Source organism: Pterocles gutturalis, unplaced genomic scaffold, assembly GCF_000699245.1.
Source record: "Pterocles gutturalis isolate BGI_N339 unplaced genomic scaffold, ASM69924v1 scaffold6556, whole genome shotgun sequence".
NCBI classification, from domain to species: Eukaryota; Metazoa; Chordata; class Aves; order Pterocliformes; family Pteroclidae; genus Pterocles; species Pterocles gutturalis.
In genome coordinates, this window is record NW_010105313.1 from 15,406 (window position 1) to 38,313 (window position 22,908).

A 22,908-nucleotide genomic window follows, 5' to 3' on the forward strand; every position below is an offset into this window, starting at 1 on the left:
GCTGAGTTGATTCAGAGCTGGAAACAGGCAGCTCTTTGCACGCCGTTTTCTCTTCAGGGCGTAATTCAGGTGGGAAAGTCGGTGGTAGCTTGCTTTGCTGTTGCTGCTGCTGCTCCTGGGGAGGATACTCAGGTATCACGACCACTGGTGTTTCTCCCTTGCCTGGTTCCTCCACTGGTGCTGGCAATGGTGCTGTTTTCTCTGGACATGGCACCAGTACTACTGGGACTGGTTCTGGGTCTTGGACTTCAGGTTGCTGCTGTGGGACTGGCTCAGCGCTGGGCACAGGATCTTGGCTTTGCTTTGAAGTCGCTTTGCTCAGGCCAGGTGGGAGGGTGATTTCCTGCTTGATCTGCGTTTGATTCAGAGACATCTTTGCGGTAAACAAGATTGTCTGAAAGAAACGTCAGAACGTTATTGTGTTTGCTAAATGAGCTGCACTGGGATAAGGGTGAAACGATTATAAGAAACATGAATCAGCTGCAAGAGTAAAATTATCTCAGTTTGCCCTTGGTTTCCCAAGGCAGGTTGGCTTAGAAAGAATTATGGTTTGTTCTTTCTTTTTTTTTTCCAAGCCTTTCAGCTTGTGCACTGCCTCTGTCTTTTTTTTTGTTCTGTTATGCAATGTGGGACAGCCCTGTCAGGTCTGAGGTAGAGCCGCTCTTTTGAACTTGGAGCTGATTTACACTTCAGAGCTCTTCGTCCTGTTGCTTAGCTCTTCCCAATGTGTTAACTCCCTTTCATTTCTGTCCTGGGGAATGGATGAGAGGAGCTGGCAAATAACAGATCTGCTGGGTTGATAGCGGTTTCAGAAAGTCAAAATAATAATTTAAAAATCATGAATACTGAAGAAAAACATTTAAAAACGTTTGGTGTAGAAAAATGTAAATCTGGGCCCAACAGGGTATTTTACGTTGGCGAAACTGAAATACTTCATTTGATTTTGCCCCTTTTAAAATGGTTTTCAGATTTTACTTGGAATTAGAAACCTGAGGTGCTAAAGGCCTCAAGGTGGACCTCACCAGTGAGCTGACATCTTTCTGTAGTATTAATAGTCTTTATAGTAACAACAGGCCAACTCCTCCTCTTGCTCTAGTTTCACTCTGACTTCATTGATGATGTAACAGACCCAGGTTACCTGTGGCACAGTCCTTCCGACTGTCACGGAAAAAAATTAGCAATGGTAATGCATCCATCTATTTCTGGATTATCATGGCCACTAATAGTACGTGTAGCTTGCATGAATCAGAATAATCAGGAGGGATTTCCTCTCCCAAGGCCAGTAATGTGGAACAGGCCAAATGAATTTTCCTAACGATTTATGAAACTGCCTCTCTTTTGTGGGCTGCTGAAGGCAGGCACCAGGCTCAGCTGGACTGGGGCTGTGTCTTTGCTAAATCCTGTGTTGCTGTTTTTCTAAAGGCAATCTAAGGACACAAAGAAAATCTTAGAATCACAGAGTGTTGGTGGGAAGGGGCATTTTTAAGTCCCTTCAATGCAGGACTCTCACTAAGAGTATGTGCAAGTTCGTTCTCCCTTCCCATGTCGCCCATCCCTCTCAGCGCACCTTCAGAGCAAATTCGTTCCTTTCTTCCACATCCTCCTAGGTCCTCCAGATCAATATCATTTGTTTCTTGCTATTTTCTGTATAAGGACCTGATAAGATCTTAAGCCAAATTAACCTGTTGCTCTTGACATGGTTAGCATGGTTAGCGTACTAGGAATACTTTCACCCTTCTGCTCCGTACAGCCTCTCGTACTCACAAATCTATCTTTTATACAATAATTCTTTAATGAAATTGAAGTTTTAAAAATATTTGTGTTATAAATAGCAGAACTGCCTTACAGAGTCATTCCAAGACTGCTTGTCCTACTCCAGTGCCCACAGTTTGTCTTCTTCGCAGGAATCTTTTGCATATTCAAAGGTATCAAATAAAACATTTCTTTAAAGAGTCTGCCTACATCAAGCCAAGCAATAAAATTATAGACATCACAAAAACAGATCAGTATTCTCCGACTTACCCAACCAGCCAACAAGGGAGAAGCACGAAGTGGAGTGGATGGTGGAGCAGGGAGATTTGAGAACTTTTATATGGTTTCAAAGCCCTGCCTTCTGGGAATGAGTCCTCCTAGGTAATGAGCTCATTCTTTCACAACTGCCGTTGTGCGTTTCCTCCACGGACTTGTTTTACACGTAGGCATTGTGAAGGGATGGCTTTTGGTACAGAATGCATTTTAATCCCCTTTCTGACTAATCCGCTTTAACAAAAAACTTTCTGTGTGAATAAAGGTCATCCCTTCAGGTTAATACCTTCATTGCAAACCCCACTGAGATCAGGGGTCTTGGTGTGGTGTCAACCAGCATGGGTCCACTTCAACCCATGCACGAGTCATTTCACATCAGCTAATGCTCCCACTTCCTAGGATGTATTTGTGGTTTAAGACAGAGGAGTTAATCTGTACTTCTCTTACCTGCTTTTCATCAAGGAATTCTCTGAATTGACTTTCCTGTAATTCTATCAACTCATGATGCATGGTTTTATTTTTCTCCCCATGAAGATCTTCATAGATTTCATTCTTCTTTCATTTCAGAAGAGGTAATTTTGAATCCATGCTGTTTTCCATGGTACAGAAGCTGCAGTTCCCACCTATCCGAATGTGACAGAAGAGGGAACTGAATTTATCTCCATGTGGAAAAGTAAAGAGATTTTTTAATAGTATACAAGATTTATCATACCGAAATGGAATTGGGACACTGGTCTCATGTAAGTGGCATTTGAAAAGATGTTTCAATCTATATGTGAAATAAAGGGAGCCTGTGGCATATACAGTTTATTCTCTAAGCATTATTCCATGTAAAAGAGTTTGAGTGAAAATAGATCACTGATTATTATCCTCAAAACCTTAGGGAGCTATCAGGATACGACTCAAACAGTCCTCCTTTCTGATGGTAGGATTATTTTCAGCAGCGGAGATGACACATCCCACACAGAGGTAAATTTCATCATATTTGGTTGTCTTGTGACTATCTTTGTCCCGTCTCCACCATTTTACCAGAGCTCTTATCAGGGCACGCACTCCAGATGCAATCGTTACAACAGGCTGAGTTGGTACACGCCACCGATTTCCATTCCTGGGCTGCAAGTGTAAGGAGCTGTTTCTGGCTGTGGTGTAACTTCCTCTGTTAATAATCATTTGGCAACTGAAGGACAGGACACCTGAATTTTAGACAGCAGCATCTTCTCCTATAGCATGATTTCTTCCATGCAATTTCCTTTCTCACCTCATTGCAGGTAGGGCCCTGCCTGGCTGGCTCTGGAAGCTGCTTCGTTTTGATCTCCAGCCTTTGCTAGCGAGGGGAATATCCCAGCCCAAGACCTGACCCTGACTCAGATCTCACCTCGCCTGCCGCGACTGCTGCTCCACTGGTACCAATTGCGGTCGTAGCTCTGCTGAAGGCAGCAACTAGGACACTTTCCAGCAGTGGAGAACCTGCCTATCTGCTTTCTAGGTAGCATCATGCTCTGCGGTTATCAAAATAGCCCTTCTGCTGAGATTTGCTCCTGGGATATAGCCCTTCAAAGGAGGAAGATAGGGGGAATAAGCCCAGACTCATTAAAAAAGTGTTTTGTAATCATTGCACTTGTTGGCCTGTCGAGCAGCTGGATTCGAAAGCAGACAGAGCATTTCGTGAGATCAAATATTGCATTTGAGAAAAGCGAATGTGCACCTGCAGGTCAGAGCTTTGGTAACCTTTGTTGTGTCCGTCAATTAGAGCAGCTGGGAGAAACTGGGCACGTAGCACTTGGGGAGCAGTGTTGAGGCAAAGACTGTTGCGGGCTGTATAGCCATCACTCTGTGTTGAGACATTGCTTTTATTTGAGCAAACAACAGGGTTTCTGGAAATCGTGGCCAGTTTGGATGTAAAATTTGCAGCCTCAGCTCGCAACATTGAGTGGTTAAAGAAAATCACTTTCCATAGCTGGAAGGGAGAGGACCTGAACCCTGTCTGGAGGTCTGAAGGTGGGGCCACACTGACCTTAAACACTGGTTTGGATCCAGGTCTGGAGAGGCTCAGGGAGGTCACTTCACCTCCGTGTCAGCAACCTCAGCAGAAAAATGATGGTAATTATCATCGAAGCGGCTCTGAAGTCAGCCCGTGGAAAGGGAGTGAATGTTTTTCCCATGGCACAGGTGTAATTCTTTTCCCCTTCCATGCGAATTGCACAAAGACTATTTTTAGAGGCAAATGCCATATGCAGTGAACCCTGCCTTACTCAGACATTTGGGGAACTACGGGACCAACGTGCATCAAGTAAGGTGGCTTTACAGCAAACAAGGAGCTGAGCAGCTCCTCAGCTCTCGCCTGGTGGAGCCTGGCTCAGCTCCCAGTTGGTAGTGAAGTTGTACCACTAATTCCAGGGAACGTGACACCACAAATGAGAAAAATACTGGCCTGAGACCTTCTTCCTAGAGAGAAAATGCCACTCCAGCTTTCACACCGCTTGGGTTGGTGATGTGCTTCTATCAGCCAGCCATCAGTGGCCTTGCAAATGCTGATCAGGTAATTAAGTCTCCAGAAGTCTAAGATGCCCTGGGAGGCATGCGGCAGTTATTCCAGCAGCTCCGAATGGAGGTCTGTAGCCGTCTGCTTTATCTCTATCATTGAGATGAGTCTCTTGGTATCTCTAAGGGTCCTGAAGCTGTATTGCTTCAGTCTGAAAAAAAAAAAAGGATCAAGTTTTTGAGAAGCAAAGACCGCTACAGAGAACCTCAGCTCAGGATTTGAAGCTCAGGATCTGTGATCCTCACCTCACGTCTGCATGGATGCTCTTTGATTTTTCTCCGTCTAGAACTTTGAACCTTTGTGCACAGAGAAAATGATCTGAGGGAACTATTGCACTCCTGGATTTCACGTCTTGGTGTGATTCAGAAGTTGCTGAACTGGATCTCCCAAGACATGGCTCGCCCTGATGGCTTAATTAAACACTGTTTCGTTAACACCCCATCTTGTTCTTTATTATTGTCTGTCATCATTTTAGGGTGGACATCTTGATTAACTCATGTCATGAGACAAAAGACATAATTACCTGTTACTGAAATTCCTGGTATCGGTCTGTCTGCCTGTGAGTCCGGTCACTAAAGCATCTGCAGGCTCTGTCTTCTCTCCTAGGGCTGGACACTGAGGGTCAAGTCATGTCACAGAAAGGGAGAAGCTGGTCACCCACAGGGATGGCCAAATGCAGTGGGTGGTATACAAGTACTGGATATGAAGTATCCATGCTTCAATACTTTTTTGTTCTTGCTTGTTATTTCATGAGTGATTCCTCTTCATTTCTGCTCCAGTATAGCACCTGAGCTTCCCAGGAACCTGACGGGTTCCTGCTAGACCTATATCGATGGATTAGTTTAACAACTCTGAAGAGCTGTCTGAGTCACTAAGTCTGTAACTCTGCATTCATAGTTATAAAACCTCTTCCATAAATTCAGAAACCTCCATCTCAAAGCTTGTTGCATATTTTTATTTCAATTTGCTTATTTGGGATCCTATTCCAGAGCCTTCCTGCACTGCTTCTTGCAAATCTTCTCCTGATTCCCAGCCTAAATTTATTCCTAACTGCTTCTGCAGAATTACCGTGCTTCTGCAGAATTACCGTGCTTCAGGGACAACAGGTTGCCTCATTGAAAACCCATTGGGCACAACAGGAACACTTTCCAGCCAACCGTCACATCAAAGAGCCCAATTCTCAATTGCTTCATTTGTGCACTTGAACTCAGGAATGAACTTGTTGGAGTTTAGCCTGTCATCAGCCTTTTCTAGCCCATACACCAGGACACACCAATTGTAAAGTAGAGCAGCCTGGGGGTCACCCCAGCTTTCTGCTCACCTTTGCAGAGCTGCTGCTGGAGAACAGGCAGGAGTTGGGGTATGGTGCCGTGTTTCAGTCTTCCTGCGCTCTTGGAAGGGGACAAAATACCAACTTGCTGGAGTACCAGCTCCATGGTGGTCAGGCGGGTGCCTGGTGCAAACAGGGAGGTTCTCGGGGCATCGCTTGCTTTCGGATTAAGTTTGCTTTATCCTTCCAAAGTAGTCATAAAAGGCCTTCAATATCCCTGATATTCAGCCCCTGGGTTTTGTGTTTCTGTATCAATTTCCTCCCTGCATAATTTTTGTTGTTATTTCTGGCAGGACTGAAGATGTGGGGGTCTAGAGCAGAGCATTTGGAAAACATCGGGATAAGAACAAGCTGCCTTCTGCTGCTAAAATAGAAAAATGCTTAAGAATGGGGAGTTTTCTCTCCCAAAGGTCAGGGAAAAAACAACAGTTTCTGCAAATCGGGCAGTTCTGGAGCTGTGAAAAAAATGTACACGAGGTAAAGCACAGGTCCTTCTCTCTGGGAGGCAGGGCTCCTGGGGTATATAAGGACCTCTGTGACTCTCTTACGCTGTCTTTGCATTGAGTCATTGCTTCACTGGTGGGATGGGTAAATTCTGATTAATATATTAAATACTGTTAGTTAAGCTTGCCATAATATGACTTACTCTGGGATTATAGTTTGGTGATGACAATTTCAGACTCTTCCATTTGCAAATGGAATTAAATGAGATTAAATTTCAGGAGCTGCAGGCTCTAGGAATTAGACTGTTTCTTCTCCAATTGTTTCGGCATCTCTGTAATGCCACAGATTAGTGGAGATAATCTTGGTTACACCTATGCCATTGTCGTGACTTTGATGGCATCACACCATTGCACGAGGCGGTTATAGGAAGAGAATCAGGCCCAGAGGACTTGGAGATTATACAAACATGCCTTGCGTTATAATCCTAAAACTGCGCTATTAGCTGAATTGCTATGGAAAGAGGAAATTTTAAAAGCTTAGTGTCTCCTGAGCATGGGATTTAATAACATGTTCTGGCTGATAGAACAAACTCCCGGGGGAGGAAAAGGAAGGTGTAAATCCCAGAGCAGCAGGGAAGACTTTGAGGAGCCTCACAGCCTTGCACGAATGCTGCATCTGACAAAACAGGCTCTGACCCAAGCTTGGTCTCCTCAGAAGGTGTTTGGACTCCAAACCCGTACTAACACGGTTGAGTGCTGGAGAAGGGATGGTCTGACAAGGTCTGAGTAATGAAAGGGACGTTGAGCAGAGGGATATACGGTGGGAAGATAGCATGGGAGGGGCAATTACTGGTCTTCAGGATCAAAGAGACCTAAGATCCAACTTATCTTGGATCTTCTCCTTTCCATTGCTCTGAGTTAGTCATTAAAATCATAATGATCCTGAGCTCTCACCGTTTGCTTCTTTCTAACACCCGTGTGTGGATTAAGGTGAAGCTACTGGTGCTTCTAATAGAAAAGTGTCACTTTTGCTGCTGTTTTTCTTTCCTTTCTCGGTTTGTTGTCTTCCTAAAATAATCAGCAGTGGCAGGGCCAGATGTAGCAACAACCAAAAAGAAAAGAACCCTGAGAAGCAGACATCAATGGAGCTTTTTACATCCAAACTAGAAGCCAAGCAATGCCCACCACCAGCCAAGGCACCACAAGCTCTATTTTTTGTGCCACACCTTGAACAGCAGCAAAGCCAGAAGCTGAGTCAATGGCCTCCCAAGAAAAAGTAGCTCCTGCGTAAGGAAAATGATGACAGAGCTGGAAGCCCAGCTAATGGATAGTCCAGCTGATGGAAATGAGTACTGGGGAGAAAGTTGTATGAGTGACGACACCCCACACCTCAGCTTAAGTATTTTAAAAGTCACCAGGGCTCTTACGATCATGTAGTCAGATTTTCTACAGACTAACCTCCACTGACCTTGGTAGTAACCAGAACAAAGAGGCGTTTGGGGCTACTAATTGCAGAACAGCAAGAGTTCATTAAGTAATAAAACATTTTTAAAATGAAGCAAGAAGGAGCATTGCATTCTAATGCATTCTGGGGTTAGCATTTTGCCTTCAGTGCTGTTAAATCATTGAAATAGTGAGTCTGCGAATTTACTGCTTGCTGGGCTAATAATATGTTAAGTTTTATTATCTACAGCTTGTATGCTGCTTTCTAATTACAAGTCTGATACAATAAAAGTGCGATCTCTGCTTATTCTCTCGTGTTGCCTTTATTCTCACCCTCCCCTCCCTGCATGCACCTTGCTGCCCTGCAGCGATCGACTGAACAGACTCGCTCCCCCGTGCAGCACGCAGCCCAGCTATCGTTTCAGTGTGTGTTTGCAATTTTCAGAAATATGTGTAGATTGGAGCATCTGGAATAATGCATTTGTGCAGCGGTGGGAACGGGAGGCTGTGGTCGAGTCGCCAACGCACCCTGCAGCCCGGCTTTAACTTCACGCCAGCGCCTTGGTGCAACAGGAGCGTCCAGACATTAGGGTCCTCTGACACAAAGGCTTTGGGCTGTGTCTAGTTCGCAGGCTGCCAGTTTAAACTGTTTTCCTGGAGAGACAGGGAATCTGAAGACAAGTTTCCCAGCTACCAGCGTCGGGTTCTGCGAGACTGTTGCAGGAGGTGGTTGCGCGTGCTAATGCTGCGCTCTAGTGGCTTGTACAGCTTGCAGGAAATGTCCATGACTTGCGAGGTTGGAGGACATGCTTACGCCTTGGTGAGGCTGGAGGACACGGCCATGCCTTGGAGAGACAGGAGGAAATATGTCCATGCCTTGGCGAGGCTGGAAGACATGGCCATGCCTTTATGAGTTTGGAGGAAATGACCATTCCTTGGTGAGGCTGGAGGAAATGGCCGTGTCTTGGTGAGGATGGAGGAAATGGCCATGTCTTGGTGAGGCTGGAGGAAATGGCCGTGTCTTGGTGAGGATGGGGGAAGTGGCCACATCTTGGTGAGGATGGAAGAAATGGCCATGTCTCGGTGAGGCTGGAGGAAAAGGCTATTTCTTGGTGAGGATGGAGGAAATGGCTAGGTCTTGGAGAGACTGGAGGAAATGGTCATCCCAGGCCCATGCAGCTACTTCTCCAAGATGGATCTAGTTCTTCAAGAGAGGACTTTCTTCCCTGGCTTTGCTTTTTCAGCCTAACACATGTAGTGTCCTTCACTATGCGCTCGTTGTAATGCTTAACAGCTCCCCACTGTAACTCCCTCCTTTATAGCTCCTTGCCCAGTTTATTGGTATTTCTTTGTTACCGTTAAGGGAGCAAGGCTAATTTTACATCACTTGAGGTCTTAACCCAATATCCCAGATCACACCTACCCAATTTACCTTGTTTCTTCTATCTTCTTTTTTTGACTGGCTTGTTCTTCTGCCAAATTACTATATTTGGAGCAGGCGGGGAGCTTTGCATTCCTGGTGCATTGGCTCATGCTCCAAAATGGCTGCGCTGTGTCGGTGCTCCTTTGCATTCCTGACTTATTAAAGGGAAGGTGGTGGATTCCCTAATGTCTCACCTGGCATCTCCTCCAGGATGTTTTTCAGCTTCTCTCTTGGTACTCCCCAGTGCCACAGCCCAGTTTTAACTTCTTTTCCCACCTTCATCTCGTGCTGTTTTCCAGGTTGAGTCAGGCTTGTTAAAAAAGCACGAGAGATTTTCTTAGCTGACGAACGCTGCAGGGCAGGGCAGGGCTGGCTTGTGGGGAGAAGGTGGGTACTACCAGGATACACATGGATGATGACAACAGAAGCACACATTTTTGAGAAGCATCGTCATGGGAAAGCGAAAGGCTCATTAAATTGTTACATAGTGAAAGTTTACAAAGTTGTTATGATGGCAGAGTTAAAATGGAGCCTGACTGGGTTTCTGGGGTTTTTCTTTCTTTCTTTGATTCTGTAGTTTTGGAGTGTACTGATTAAGAGGGTTTAGATATATAGAGATATAGATACTACTGTGTATTGACATGAAAGACAAGTTATTGTTTTAATCGAATAATTAAAGTTCGCCTGGGCTTTCAATAAGTTAGGCAGGTACACATGGGGTTTTGATCAAGGATTTGTTTGAAGGTTGTGCGGTGCCTGCACCCGGATTAGAATAAAAAAAATATAAATGTGAACTACTCAACTTGATTACCAAGGAGGATCGCACTTAACAATGTTTGGAGCTAAAAAGCATTGAAGAGTTATGGCTTTGAATCAAAGAACGAATTTCTGCAGGAGAGGTGCCACAACAAAGCCACATTCCTTGTGGTTCAGGCAATGATGAGCACACTCCATGTTGACCAGCAAGGGTAAGGATTAGCTCTTGCTGGAGAAGCCTGTGGTAAAGGGAGCATTTTACCCTCTGTGATTCTTGCCTGGTGTGGGATTCACCCATCAATAAACCTTGAAACCAGTGGCATAGCTGTACAAGAGTTGCTAAAAATTATTATTCAGTTGCACAACAAAATTATTTATGTACTTTTTTTCTGGGCCCCAAAAACCATGTGGGGTTTCTCTAGTTCACAAGAAACCATGACTTTTAATAAACATATTCAGGAACCGATGCCCTTGGGGTGGGCTTCATGTCAGCCAATGCTGGATGTCGGTGGGGCAAAGCACTCCTCTGAGCTGGGAGTCAGCCAGCAGGAAGAAATGGTCACTTTTGGGGTCTGTTTCATGTGACGGCGTACACATAAAAGCATTGATTAGATCTTCAGTGATTTCAAAAAAATTAATCTCTAACTAGTTTTTTTAATCTGGGCGCAGCGTGTGATAAAAGTTGACTCACTGTGAAAGTCACCCGCAGGACTGGAGGAAGTTTATCTCCTGGAGCTTTTCTTGGCCAGTCGTGCTGCCGGTCACGGCTTTGACAGCTGAGCTTGTTGTGCAAGGGCTGCAATCAAATGTGAGTGTAGCTCATCTTTTCCGCTCATCTGAGAGTCACTGGATGGTGTATTCCCGTTGCTCTGATAACAGGTGATTGCGTTGGGATCACGGGAGCATCAGGACACCAACAGAACTATGTGAGCTAGAATGAGGGTCTCTCTGGATGATGAACCGCACCCACCCAAGGGGGTGATTTGGACTTTACCAGGAGCTCCTATTTTCCCTCAGAGGAGCCAGCACCCTGTGTCCAGCCTGCACACACCACCGACCCCAGCCACTGGGCATCACCAGGCAGATGAGAAGAGCTGGTCAGGGGACTGAAGTTAGAGCAGGACAAGGAGCGGTCAGTGCAGCTCTCATGGCATGAAGCCAATGCCATGGGTGTGCAGAAAGAAGCCAAATATTGGGATGGCCACACAGGACGTTTCCAGGGACTGGGAGACCTCCAGAAAGCCATTCCTGCATGTTATTGGGTGCCCTTCTGCCTTACAAAACCCCTGAGGCAGGGGATGCCACTGCTGTCTGCCTCCCCAAATACCATTCAGTCTTGCCATGCCAGGGAGGATTATACAAAAGGTAATTACTCTTACTATGGGGAGCTGACGTTCAACTACTCATCCTCAGGGATGAGTATATGTATGCTAGTCACTACGAGTGTTGTGCGCAGGCCAGCCTTTGCATAGGAGCTAATAGAACATGTTGTGGGCACCTCATACCTTCAAGGCGCGTTTAGTAGCTATATAAAAGCTCTCCTCCTGTTAGGGCTCGCTGGTCACATCACAAAGCTGTTCTCACCAGGGAGCTGGGTAAGTCTGGTTTATGCTGAGCTTCTGTGGCTGCTGAAATGCAGCTTTATTTCTGCTTTTTTTGCATATTGAAAAATTTTTAAAAACTAGTAGGTTTGAACTGATGTGTTGGAGTGGGAGTGTGCTCTCTTAGAGCATCTGGAGCTGAGCATCTGACTCCAAGAGACACTCCTGAAAAATGTGAGGAAAGTTTGCTAGCAGTAACTGGGGTGCTGCTGTTGGTGTTTGCTTTTGGGGGAGCCTGACAACGGTCGGAGCAGCTTTGGCGTATCAGGGACCATAATTCTAGAAGAGCTGTAAGCAGGTTTGTCTTCAGTTGTGGTATCGCTGCCCTTTAATTGGCTTTGGTTCCCTAATGAGCGTGAACTTTGTGATGCTGGGACAGAGCTGTGAACCTCTGCCTGCTCGCGGTGGGATGTGATCACCAGCAGCGGTGCCTTGGGTGCTGTTTTTCTTTGCTATGGCAGATGTGGCCAGAGGTTCAGAGTTTATTTCTGGGTTGGATCTTTTGCTCGACACATCAGCAAGAGGTCAGAGGCAGTCGCCAACCAAAAGCAGGAGGAGAAAACTGGATTTAAGGGTTGAAAGGCAGCTTTGAGATCAGCCATCCCTCTGCTGACCTCCAAGATCGGTTGTCCCCTTTGGAGGTCCAGGTGATGGTGAGGGAGCTGCAGCCTGGGGAGATTTTTGGTGCTGCATGTCTCTGAATTTCCCCACTGGTTGACTTAGTGCCATGTTTAAAATGATGGGTTGGGTCCTCGGCTGTTGCTGGCGTGGTTTTGAGACCGTAGCACAGGCAGGACCTGTCTCTGTCACCTCATGAACTGGGCAGCAGCGGGACCGCAAGAAACTCAGCCGGGTGCCCATCTAAAGGCTCTGCTTCCTCCCGTGTTGTTCCAGCAGCAGCCTCACCAAGATGTCGTGCTACATACAGCGATGCCTCCCTCCGCTCCACCAGGAACCCCTCCCCGTCAAGTGCCCGCCGATGTACGCTGCCAGACACCCGCCACTGCCTACCTGGCACTCAACACTGTGCACCCCGCAGTACGTGACCCCCTGCGTCCCCCAGCAGCGGATTCTGTCCTCCAGCTTGTCCGAACAGCAGTGTGTGACCCAGTGCGTGCCGCGGCAGCAGTACGCCGTCAAGTGTGTGCCGCAGCAGCAGAGCCTGACCCAGCGCATCCTCCAGCAGCCGTGCGTAACCCGCTGCGTGACAACCTGCGTGCCGCAGCAGCCGTGCGCGACCGACGGCGCGTCCCAGCAGCCTTGCGTGACCAAGTGCGTGCCGCAGCAGTGTGTGACCAAGTCCGTGACCGCTTACGCCCCCCCGCAGCAGAGTGCCACCAAGTGCATCCCGCAGCAGCAGTGCGCGACCAGGTATGTGACCACGTGCGTGCCGCAGCAGCCGTACCTGACCAAGGGCATCCCGCAGCAGCAGTGTGCCACCAAGTGCGTCCCGCAGCAGTGCGTGACCACCTACGCCCCGCAGCAGCAGCAGCGTGCGACCAGGTGCGTGACCACGTGTGTCCCACAGCAGCGTGCAACCAAGGGTGTCTCGTACCAGTTTGTGACCTCTTGTGCCCCGCAGCAGTGTGCCACCACGTACGTCCCACAGCAATGTGCAACCAGGTGTGTGACCAAGTGTGTCCCGCAGCCCTGTGCCACCAAGGGTGCTACCATTTGTGTCCCACAGCAGTGTGAGACAACTTCTGTCCCGCAGCAGCACTGCGCCACCGTGTGCGTGCCACAGCAGCACTGTGCCACCAAGGGTGTCCCGCAGCAGCAGTGTGCCACCAAATATGTCCCACAGCAGCAGTGTGCCACCAAATGTGTCTCGCAGCAGCGCTGTGCCACCCAGTGTGTGCCACAGCAGCAGTGTGTGACCAAGTGTGTGCCACAGCAGTGTGCCACCAAGTGTGTCCCACAGCAGCACTGTGCCACCAAATGTGTCCCACAGCAGCACTGTGCCACCAAGTGTGTCCCACAGCAGCACTGTGCCACCAAATGTGTCCCACAGCAGCAGTGTGTGACCAAGTGTGTCCCACAGCAGCAGTGTGTGACCAAGTGTGTGCCACAGCAGTGTGCCACCAAGTGTGTGCCACAGCAGTGTGCCACGAAGTATGTCCCACAGCAGCACTGTGCCACCAAATGTGTGCCACAGCAGCAGTGTGTGACCAAGTGTGTGCCACAGCAGTGTGCCACCAAGTGTGTCCCACAGCAGCACTGTGCCACCAAATGTGTCCCACAGCAGCACTGTGCCACCAAGTGTGTCCCACAGCAGCACTGTGCCACCAAATGTGTCCCACAGCAGCAGTGTGTGACCAAGTGTGTGCCACAGCAGTGTGCCACCAAGTGTGTGCCACAGCAGTGTGCCACGAAATGTGTGCCACAGCAGCACTGTGCCACCAAATGTGTGCCACAGCAGTGTGCCACCCAGTGTGTCCCACAGCAGCAGTGTGTGACCCAGACAGCAGCAGTGTGTGACCCAGTGTGTGTGTCTGTCCCGCAGCAGCACTGTGCCACCAAGTGTGTCCCACAGCAGCAGTGTGTGACCCAGTGTGTCCCACAGCAGCACTGTGCCACCCAGCATGTCCCACAGCAACGTGAGTCGGGTGGAATAAAAATTTCGAGTCACGCTAAGAAGTACTGCTCTGCGCCCAAATGGCCCTGGTAAAAAGGAGCGGGGAGGAAGGGGGGAAGGAAGTTCCATGGAAAAAGAAAGAAGCAGGTACAGCTTTGGGGCAGGGGTTATTTATCACCTCGTACCACCTGCTGACTATTCCTATTGCTTAAGTCTGTTTTATCTCTGTTTTTTGAGTACTTCCCCTAAAGCTCAGCTGTTTTGGGCCAGGGTGTGATATTATTTCCATGGCTGCACTCCAAGTGCCTGTGGCTTGTACCTTTTAATCTGCTACAAGGCATGGTTTAGTGGGATGCCATTAAATTCTCACCTTATTGAAAATTTTTAAAAAAAAAAAAACTAAAAAAAAAAAGAAATAAATATGTCTAAGGAGTCCATATCACGACAGCATCGATTGGACTGGCAGTGTGGCCAGCGGAGGGCTGGCCCACGCCTGACTCCAAGTTTAGTCCTGGCCTTGGGAGACAATTTTCAGATTAACCTGGATTCTACGAGGACGCGAGTTCTCGAAAAAAAAAGCTATTTTCACTCACAGATTTGGAAGCCAAATGTGAGGTTGTTAAGCAAACAGTATAGAATCTTACTCTTAATCGCCTTCGTTTCGGAAGGTGGCCAGAAACCCTCTCTGCTTTGAAACACTTATTCTGCGTTGACTTCAGTAGAGTCCTCAAACAAGACACGATTTCTGGCTTTGTGAAGTCGGTCTTATGCTGAAATTTTATACGTGAAAGTTTTTATTCACTTGGTTGCTTTGGTTAATATTGAAAACAAGACCTGAAACAAAAGAAAGTCTTTGGAATAACACTGAAAGCTTTAGCGCAACTGTTTTATAAATGTTTGAGCTATAAAAGCGATTAACTACGTTCTTTATGGTGCCTGAAGATGTGTACTGTACACTGCACTGAAAACAAACCATATATATGTATAATTATATATATATGTATAATTATATTATACATATGTATATACTTAAATAAATATACTTGTTTGACCTGAGATTAAATATCTTGTCTTTTTGCCCTCTGGTGGTTCTTCTTTATTAAATACGGCGAACTCCTGTCTGAAAAATACAGAAATCCTGTAATATGCCCTATCATTAGGAGAATGAGTAGTAGCTCACACTAAGTAGATCATGCGTACCTGGAGCGCAAAAACAAGTGTCGCAAGCCAAAGAGGAGGGTGTGACCGGGACCAGGACGCTGCCCCGCGTCCTTCCCCGCTCCACCCTTGCTCGGTGACCTTGGGGTGCCACCGCCAGCTGCCCTCTGAAGCCAAGAAGGTGTTTGAGACTTGAGCAGGGCAACATCCAGCAATGTCAAGGTGGCATCTGAACGATTCTCTGGGGTGCACAGGGTGGGATGGGAAGCAGATCCTTTTCACACCTCCTCCTGAGTGTCCGGTGGTGATGCTTTGTCCTGGAGAAGCAGAATGGAAGAGCAGTGGTGACCGTGGACCTCCTTCTAACTTGCAAAGCCAGGGATGCTCTCACAACCCAATATTTTATCCCCCCTTTAAAACCAATAAATGAGCAATAGTGTGGGCTTCCGAGGAGCTGTCACATCATTGAGGCTTCCCCAGAGGAGCCAGAGCCAGTGGATTGTTAGGAAAATCCTCCCAGGTGGTGGGTAGCTGGGTGGTGGAAGACCTCATCTCATGGGGATGGAGCAGCCGTCGGAGCACAGGGCTTGTTTTCGAGGCAGTTTTGACAGAGTCTGGTTCTGGCTCTGACTCACACTGCGCTGCGGTCACTTGGCAGCGTAATGTGCCTCAGTTTCCCCTGTGCTTAATTGGGAATAATAATAGCCCCCACGACAATGTCCCATGTGGCGCTGTGTGTCTCTCCGAGATGAATGGATGGTACAGATGCTAATTAGTAACACTTGGATGACAGGGCACGATGTTATCATCGGGTTAATATTTTGCTTCCTGCACTGGAAACACTGAAATAAATATTAGCATTACTTGAAGGCTACTTGATCTGGAGCTTGCCCAGGAACTGGATTTATGGAGCTTATAGAAACTGTATTAATCTTCTTACCTACACTCTGACGCCACCTCGATTCCTAAAATCTTGGGTCAGATCATTCACGTTAAAAAGGGCGTTGTAGTTCAGGCAAGTGAAACACAATGAAAGTTCGAGAATTCTGGGCTGGATTCAGTACTTTCATCTTTGGTTGCAGAGAACAGGATAAGCCTAGGGAAAGCACTCTTCTCTTCGGCTCTCGAAATGTTTACATCAACTGGGAAGACATACGCTTTTTCGGTATTTTGTTCCGTGATACTGAGGGAAATTTTTTGTCAGAAAACCAGAAATGTAAGTGACAAACTTCAGGCTTCTGGATTTTCTGGTGAAAACAGAAATAGAAAATGTGGCTCGTAAGCTGGACATCCAATATTTTGCTTCATACCGGTGAGAAAATTTCCCCCTCCTCCATTAAAAGTTAATTTATTTCACCTCTTTTTGTTTCAATGTGTGGGACCTCACCTGAATTCTAAGCATGTTGGAACCCAGTTCAGAGGTGTTGGATTTGCACTAAAGGAAAAAAAAATGAAGGGACCTTGGCTTATGCAGACAAATCTGTGTAAAAATACATTCCCTGTTGGCACTCACGCTCATGGCCACTGTTAATTGTCCCTTGGGTTTACTTGTGGCATAAACAGGGAACAAAGGGAGGGATGACTGGTGCACAGACCGTGCAGCAGAGCAGGAAACACAATTTGTGTTTTGAAGACATGAGCCTGGTTTAATTCAGCCGCCTTTCCCCGGGCTGCCCCGGCTCTCCTGCTTGTCCCTTGTCCCCTTTGTTGTGCCAGAAAAGCGTCACCTCTTTCGGCAGGTCATTCACTTTGTGGCAAGACCTTTTTAGTAGTCGTCTTGCCCTTAGCCCAAGGCTTTTTTGGTCCCAATCATCAGTCTCTTCCCTGGGTTCGCTGTGTAAGTGAAGGAAGTCTGCGTGCCACAGTAATTATGGTCTGCAAAAAGTTGCCGAGAGTCCTTCCTGGATGGTGTTTTCAAAGGCAGCAAAGGGATTTATGCATGCAGCTCCCATGGAAATGAGTCGTCCCTTGGGCAGTCCCTTTGGTGGTCTCAACTGCAACCTTTTTTGGGACGGAAAGCTGCGTTTTAGCCGGATGTGCAACGGGGAGGCAGGGATGCTTGAGCACCATGCATGGGGATTCGTAGCATGAGGACCATGAGCAACCCCTGCATGGGGTGTCCTTGGCCAGCCAGGGGATTTGCTGGTTTGGGACATTGGATCAGGAGATTCCCCGTTATGGAGCTCACAGGTAAGCCAGACCTTCCAGGTGGTGATGGCAGCCCCACAGAGCGAGGCCAGCCATTCCCACTGGCGTGAAGCTGCACGTGGCTCAGCCAGGACTGGTAGGCAATTAGAGCATCACCCAGCCAAACCACCTCACTCCCCTAGGGCACTTATTCACTGTATAAAAGCTCTGCCATCACGGGGCTCTCCTAGGCACTTCTCTTCGGTTGTTCTCACAGATGAAACGGGTAAGTCTGGCTTTTAATGGAGCTCCTGAAATGCTGTTTTATTCCTGGGTGGTCGGAGCAGGCAGAGGTCCTGCTTGTGTACTTGAGGAGAAACATCCTCTGGGGGATGCTGCCTTCAGCACTGCGGCTCTAACAGCTGGAGCATCTTCTCCGTGCTAAACTGAAGAATGCTGGGAAATCACTTCTGGATGGACTGCGAAGTCAGGAGTGGGATTTTTGGGCTTTTCTACGCTTTCTGTTAGATCTCGTTCTAAGGAAGTTATTGACTACATAAAGGGCTCGATGCTGACAGGAGTCAGATATGAGCTTGCACATGAAAGGTCAACTCCTCTAAAGGCAGTGGAATGGAGAAATTTGATGCCATTTAATGGATTTTAAACAAAGCAACTTTTCAGATAATAGTAAGAAGCTGACTGACTTCGGCGCCAATGTGAAAGTCAGCAGAGAGATTCTCTAGCTAAGTCTGAACACGTTAAAATTTCTGTCTAGGCAAACAATGATAAAAATAAGTCCGAGATACAGACAACTCCCTGGAAGTAAATAATCCCCCTGCTTTAGCTTTTTATCTTGATGAGCATCACCAGCTACTTTAACATTATACATGTAGTAGTAATTGCTATCATTGTTTTTCAATAGGCTGTTTTTATTAGTCGATGATTGTTATAATTGTAGTGATAATAAGTTTTCCTAATGATAGTAATACACAACATTGTTATTGCTAATAGTCACCCAGTGATAGGCTTGTGGAAAATAAGATACCTTACTGTAATTATAGACAGAACTGGGGATGATCAGAAAATGACATTTCTTTACAGCTGTTTAATTACATGCCTTAATCTCCAAACAACATAAAAATGAAAAAAACATTTTCAATCAGAGTATATTTCACATGACAGTGGTTTCGGTAGCTGTTCCGCTCAAAATAATCCTGTTAAAAACTCAGACAACTTCCTGAAAGTGGTATTTTCTGGAGGCGGGACTGAAGTGGGAGGGTTTCTCCTGCAAGTTCTGGGGCCAAGGCAAAGCGAGACGATTCACGGCAGATTCAGGAGGGAGGTGGGGACATTGAGATTGTGCCACTGTGTCCCTTCCACAGGGATGCTGTCTTGGCTAGACTCCCCTCCGTGCTGCTCGCACAGGGGCTGCCAGGATGAGGTTTCACCCTCAGAGCTATGACACTAGGAAGTTTGACAGAGGGTCTTTGAGTTATCATAACAAAACTGGGACGCTATGGCTTGGTATGACTGTAGTGCAGGACTGGAAGCTGATTTAAATGGGTATAATTCTCCCAACTCGATGAAACTCGATGAGTTAACACCTGCTGAGATTCTTGATAACTTCTCCTTTCGTGCTATGGTTTCACCAAATTCTTAGAAACAATCCTGTTGTATTTCCTCTTTTGTCGAAGCTTTTTACGCAATAGTATAAAGGTGGGACTGCAAAGCCTGGAGAGCAAAGCTAATGCTATGATAGCAAGCTCAGAGCCCCATAATCACATGCTGCCAGCCCAGCAGACCCCTGTGGGACCGTGAATCAGCCGGCAGGCAAGCAGGCAGGTCGTACGTGCTGAGCGCCATGCTGTCACAAACCTGTCCTTACCCTCAGCTAGCTAAGTTAACCTCAGCTTGGGTTTGCCCCGTGAGCTGCAGCCACACCTGAGTTATTTTACAGCATGGACACACCTTTAATTTTGGCTTGCCTTTCATCTCTGGTTCTTGGGAATTGCAGGACATACACTTGAAAGAACATCCCAGTGGGGATGCAGGAGGTTTCCAGGAAGTAAGAGGGATGTCACTTCTCCTCGGTGAAATGCTTTGACGAACACTGAGCTGGTCTTTGAAGGGCGGCATGAAGACTCTCCAGTTGGACAGGCTCCAAACCCCTGATTGTTTCTGGGCTCTAAGAGAAGGGTGTGGGGGCACAAGCTGAGAACAGACTCTCCTCTCCTCACCTGGGTAATCACAGCCTGTTCCTGAGTCACCGAGAGCCTCTGACCTTCAGGAGGGCTGCGGGGCGTGGGCTTGCTGTATAGAGATGACTGTGGGAAACTCAAAGTCCTGTGTCACAAAGAAATAGCCGATGCCTATGTGAACTGTCTGTCTTTTTCCTGCTTCTTTCAGGCACACCACCTTGCATGACCATGCACTATTACGGGGACCGGTATAGACACCTGTACCTGCCGGGGTGGGGCTATAGCACCGAAAACCTCCACCAGTGCATGCCCCACTCTGATGCATGCAGTACCACGTGCCACCCACTGAGCGTGACCAAGACCCCGATGACGAGATGGCAAAACTACGCTCAAACTTACACTTACGTGTGCCCGCAGCCAAGCGTGACCCAGACTCTGCCCCTGCATTGTCAACCCTACGTACAGCAGTGCATCCTGCTGCACCCTGAGCCTTGCGAGACCGCTCACCTTCTGCCCTGCAGGAGATTCAGCCTGAGCACGGTGCACGATTGCCAGCCCTGCGAGAAGAAACACCACGAGAAAAAACACACGGCCAAGAGCCTCCCGCCGTGCGCACCCAAGTGCCCGGTGCCGGGCAAACTCAAGTTCCCACCGTGTGGGCTCAAATACGGGCCCTCCTACGAGGAGGAATGCAGATCGCACAAGATAACCCACTGCTCAGGGCGGGGGTGCTGTGCCGAGCACCGGTCCCCGCAGGGGATGACCAACAGCTATTCCCCACCCCTGCGGGGAGTCACCGAGTGCCCCCCACAGCCCTGCATAATGCAGCCGTTGCCACACGAGAACGTGAGCAGGTTCCCCCCGCAGAAGTGCATGAAGGGCTACCCGACGCAGGAGTACATCCCCTCCTCGCAGCAATGTGCCACCAAGTGCCCGCCGCGGCCGCAAGCAATCAAGTGCCCCCCTGGGCAGGCAATAAAGGAGTGCTCCGCGCAGCACCGCGCAGCCAAATGCGTGCTGCCACAGGAGGGAGTCAAGCACAAGAGCTCATCCACGCACCACTTAACCAAGACCAAGTGCCTCTACCCCGGTGCCACCCACCGCTCGCCGCAGCATCACGTGAGGGCAGTGAAACATTCGAGCCACCCCAGGAAGAGTCGCTCTGGGTCGAAATGGCTCTGGTAGAAGAGATCAAGAAGTCGCCGTGAAAACAGCAAGCCATGTAGCTGAGGTCTGAGGTTATTTTTCTCCCCCTGTTCATGTTCCTAACCCCCAAGAGAAGCTTTTGCCCTATTTTACCCCTTATTGTATCCATAATAAACTCCTAGAGTGCATTGCCTTCCTTTTGTGCCTACACTTGTTACTCCTGCAGCCAAAAAGATGTTAGTGAGAAGTTAAGTAACTGTGAGCGGGTGCTCAGACTTTGAACTTCACGCCAATACAACTCTGTTACAGTGTTCACATCCCAAGAGATTTTTACTGTTACTGGATCAATTGTATTTGCTGGTTGTACCGGTCATATTAAATCTCAGGTTGCAGCTGGATTCCTGCTCTCTGTCTGATTAATTTTCCATTTTTAAAAACTGTTTTTAATGCCCACTGCTGGACAAAAGTACTCCCTGTTGCTATATCACTCCTTTGTGTAAAATAATGGCAGCAATCATGCTTTTAGGACTAGAAACATTTACCATCTGTGGGAAAAGATCTTGGTATTAAAAGGTTACCCAGGGATGTAATAAAAGAAGCAGTGGGGAGAGTGGCATTTAGCAGAAGGCTTGACTAAAATAATAAGACTCATTTGCAGTCTTCAGACAGGAGCTTGCTGCCCATCCAGGCTTAGCTCGGTTGCACGAGGGTCACAGGGGAGCACACCTCGTTTGCACATGGGTCACAAAGGAGAGTTTTCAGTCCTGCACCCTAGGACCAGGGCGGGCTTCCCCCAGGTGTCCCCTGCTCTGCAATTTTGTCCCTGAACAAGCCACTGCTGAGCAGGTTATGAAACGGGTTATGTGAGATAGTCCCTGGCATAGCAGGGGGGTGAGAGGACGCTGCAGAAGGTCTCTTCTGACGCTGTGACCCTGAGCTGGCCCCAGCTACATCGGATGAGTGGTCAGCATCAATAGCCCATGGTTATAAAATTGCAGCCAGAGAGAAAACTCACTTTCAACTCCAGCTGTTCCTTGACCCTGACATTTTCCTAGACAGCAGGAAATAGTTATCATGCTTGGTCAATATTTTGATTTCCTAGGTATAGATACGTAAGGGGATAAGTCCCAAAGCACGTTTCTTTGCCCATCTACCCTACACCCCAGTCTCTCCCGGGAGGCATCCCTGGGGCAGCGCTGGGGAAGCAGAAGCATTTCTTTGCCCACCTGCCCTACACCCCAGCCTCTCCCGGGAGGCGTCCCTGGGGCAGCGCTGGGGAAGCAGAAGCTCTCTGCCACCATCTAAAGGTGCAGTGGGAGATCCAGCAGCTCCTCCCGTCTCTGCTTCACTGCCTTGCTCTGCTCAGCCAGTTTCTTGGGCAAATCCCAGCAGGAAAACCTCCTCTGACCTCCTCTGCAGCACCCCAAACAGACCGAGCAGGATTTTCATAGACTCCCTTTTCTAATAAAGTGAGAGATTTACCCGTAAAAACTGAGACTGATGCTACCAGCAGTCCTCCAAGTTTAGGAGTCTTGCTCCACTTTAACTTCTAGTAAATCACTAACTGGGGGGAACTGAAAGAGAGGAAAGGCCTGAGCAAGTAGCTCTATCCTGACTGCCTCCCGTGGGATCAACCCCTTTCTTATACCGGGTCTATGTAAAACACGGCTCCTCTCTGCCCTCGCTCACCCCCAGACACCGGCATGCCCAGGACAGGCAGCGAGGCCCCGAGGGCTGCGGTCGTTAGAGAGAGGTTCACAATTAGGGCTCAGACCATGACCTGGGGAAGTTCTGCCACCTGCATTTATCCCACTTACATGGTTTAAAAGGCTCTGCTGACCTCAGTCGCTCTTGGTCCTGAAAGGATCCAGACTGCCCTTCAGTTATCATGGGGAAGATCGCGCTGATCAACGGAAATGAGTTTCTTTTAAAAAACCTGAGCTTCTGTTTCTATGATTTTGCTCCTGATGAAGGAGTTGTGCTGACATGACAATATAAAAAGCTGATATCTCAAAGCAACCACTAAATGGTGCTTGAACTACTCTCCCTCATCAGACAGATTAGCAGGTGGGATCTGCTCCTGGAGAGGTCATGAGCTCTGAAAAAAAAAAAAAAAAAAAAATTACCTGGTGGCCCAAGAG

At 47.9% G+C, this 22,908-nt stretch overlaps 3 protein-coding genes across 3 annotated transcripts in view; 2 read left to right on the forward strand and 1 right to left on the reverse strand.

Moving 5' to 3' along the window:
- The window catches only part of LOC104471847 (keratinocyte proline-rich protein-like), a 950-nt gene extending 577 nt beyond the window's left edge, over positions 1–373 (reverse strand). The window contains exon 1 of the mRNA XM_010087339.1: positions 26–373. Coding sequence (XP_010085641.1) covers positions 26–373 — 348 coding nt within the window. The remainder of the gene's footprint in view (positions 1–25) is intronic.
- Positions 374–12,473: 12,100 nt separating this feature from the next.
- On the forward strand, positions 12,474–19,450 carry LOC104471848 (keratin-associated protein 10-4-like). The gene is made up of 2 exons (XM_010087340.1): positions 12,474–13,675; positions 19,438–19,450. Exons 1-2 carry the CDS (start codon positions 12,474–12,476, stop codon positions 19,448–19,450), a joined length of 1,215 nt encoding a protein of 404 aa, XP_010085642.1.
- A 399-nt stretch (positions 19,451–19,849) lies between these two features.
- Positions 19,850–20,806, forward strand: LOC104471850. The gene has a single exon (XM_010087341.1). The coding sequence runs from the start codon at positions 19,850–19,852 to the stop codon at positions 20,804–20,806; it is 957 nt and encodes a 318-aa protein (XP_010085643.1).
- Positions 20,807–22,908: the final 2,102 nt, after the last annotated feature.

What these genes read in the sequence shown, in the direction of transcription:
- LOC104471850 (XM_010087341.1), top strand. Translation starts at nt 19,850, where the DNA reads ATGCACTATTACGGGGACCGGTATAGACACCTGTACCTGCCGGGGTGG.
- LOC104471848 (XM_010087340.1), top strand. Translation starts at nt 12,474, where the DNA reads ATGTCGTGCTACATACAGCGATGCCTCCCTCCGCTCCACCAGGAACCC.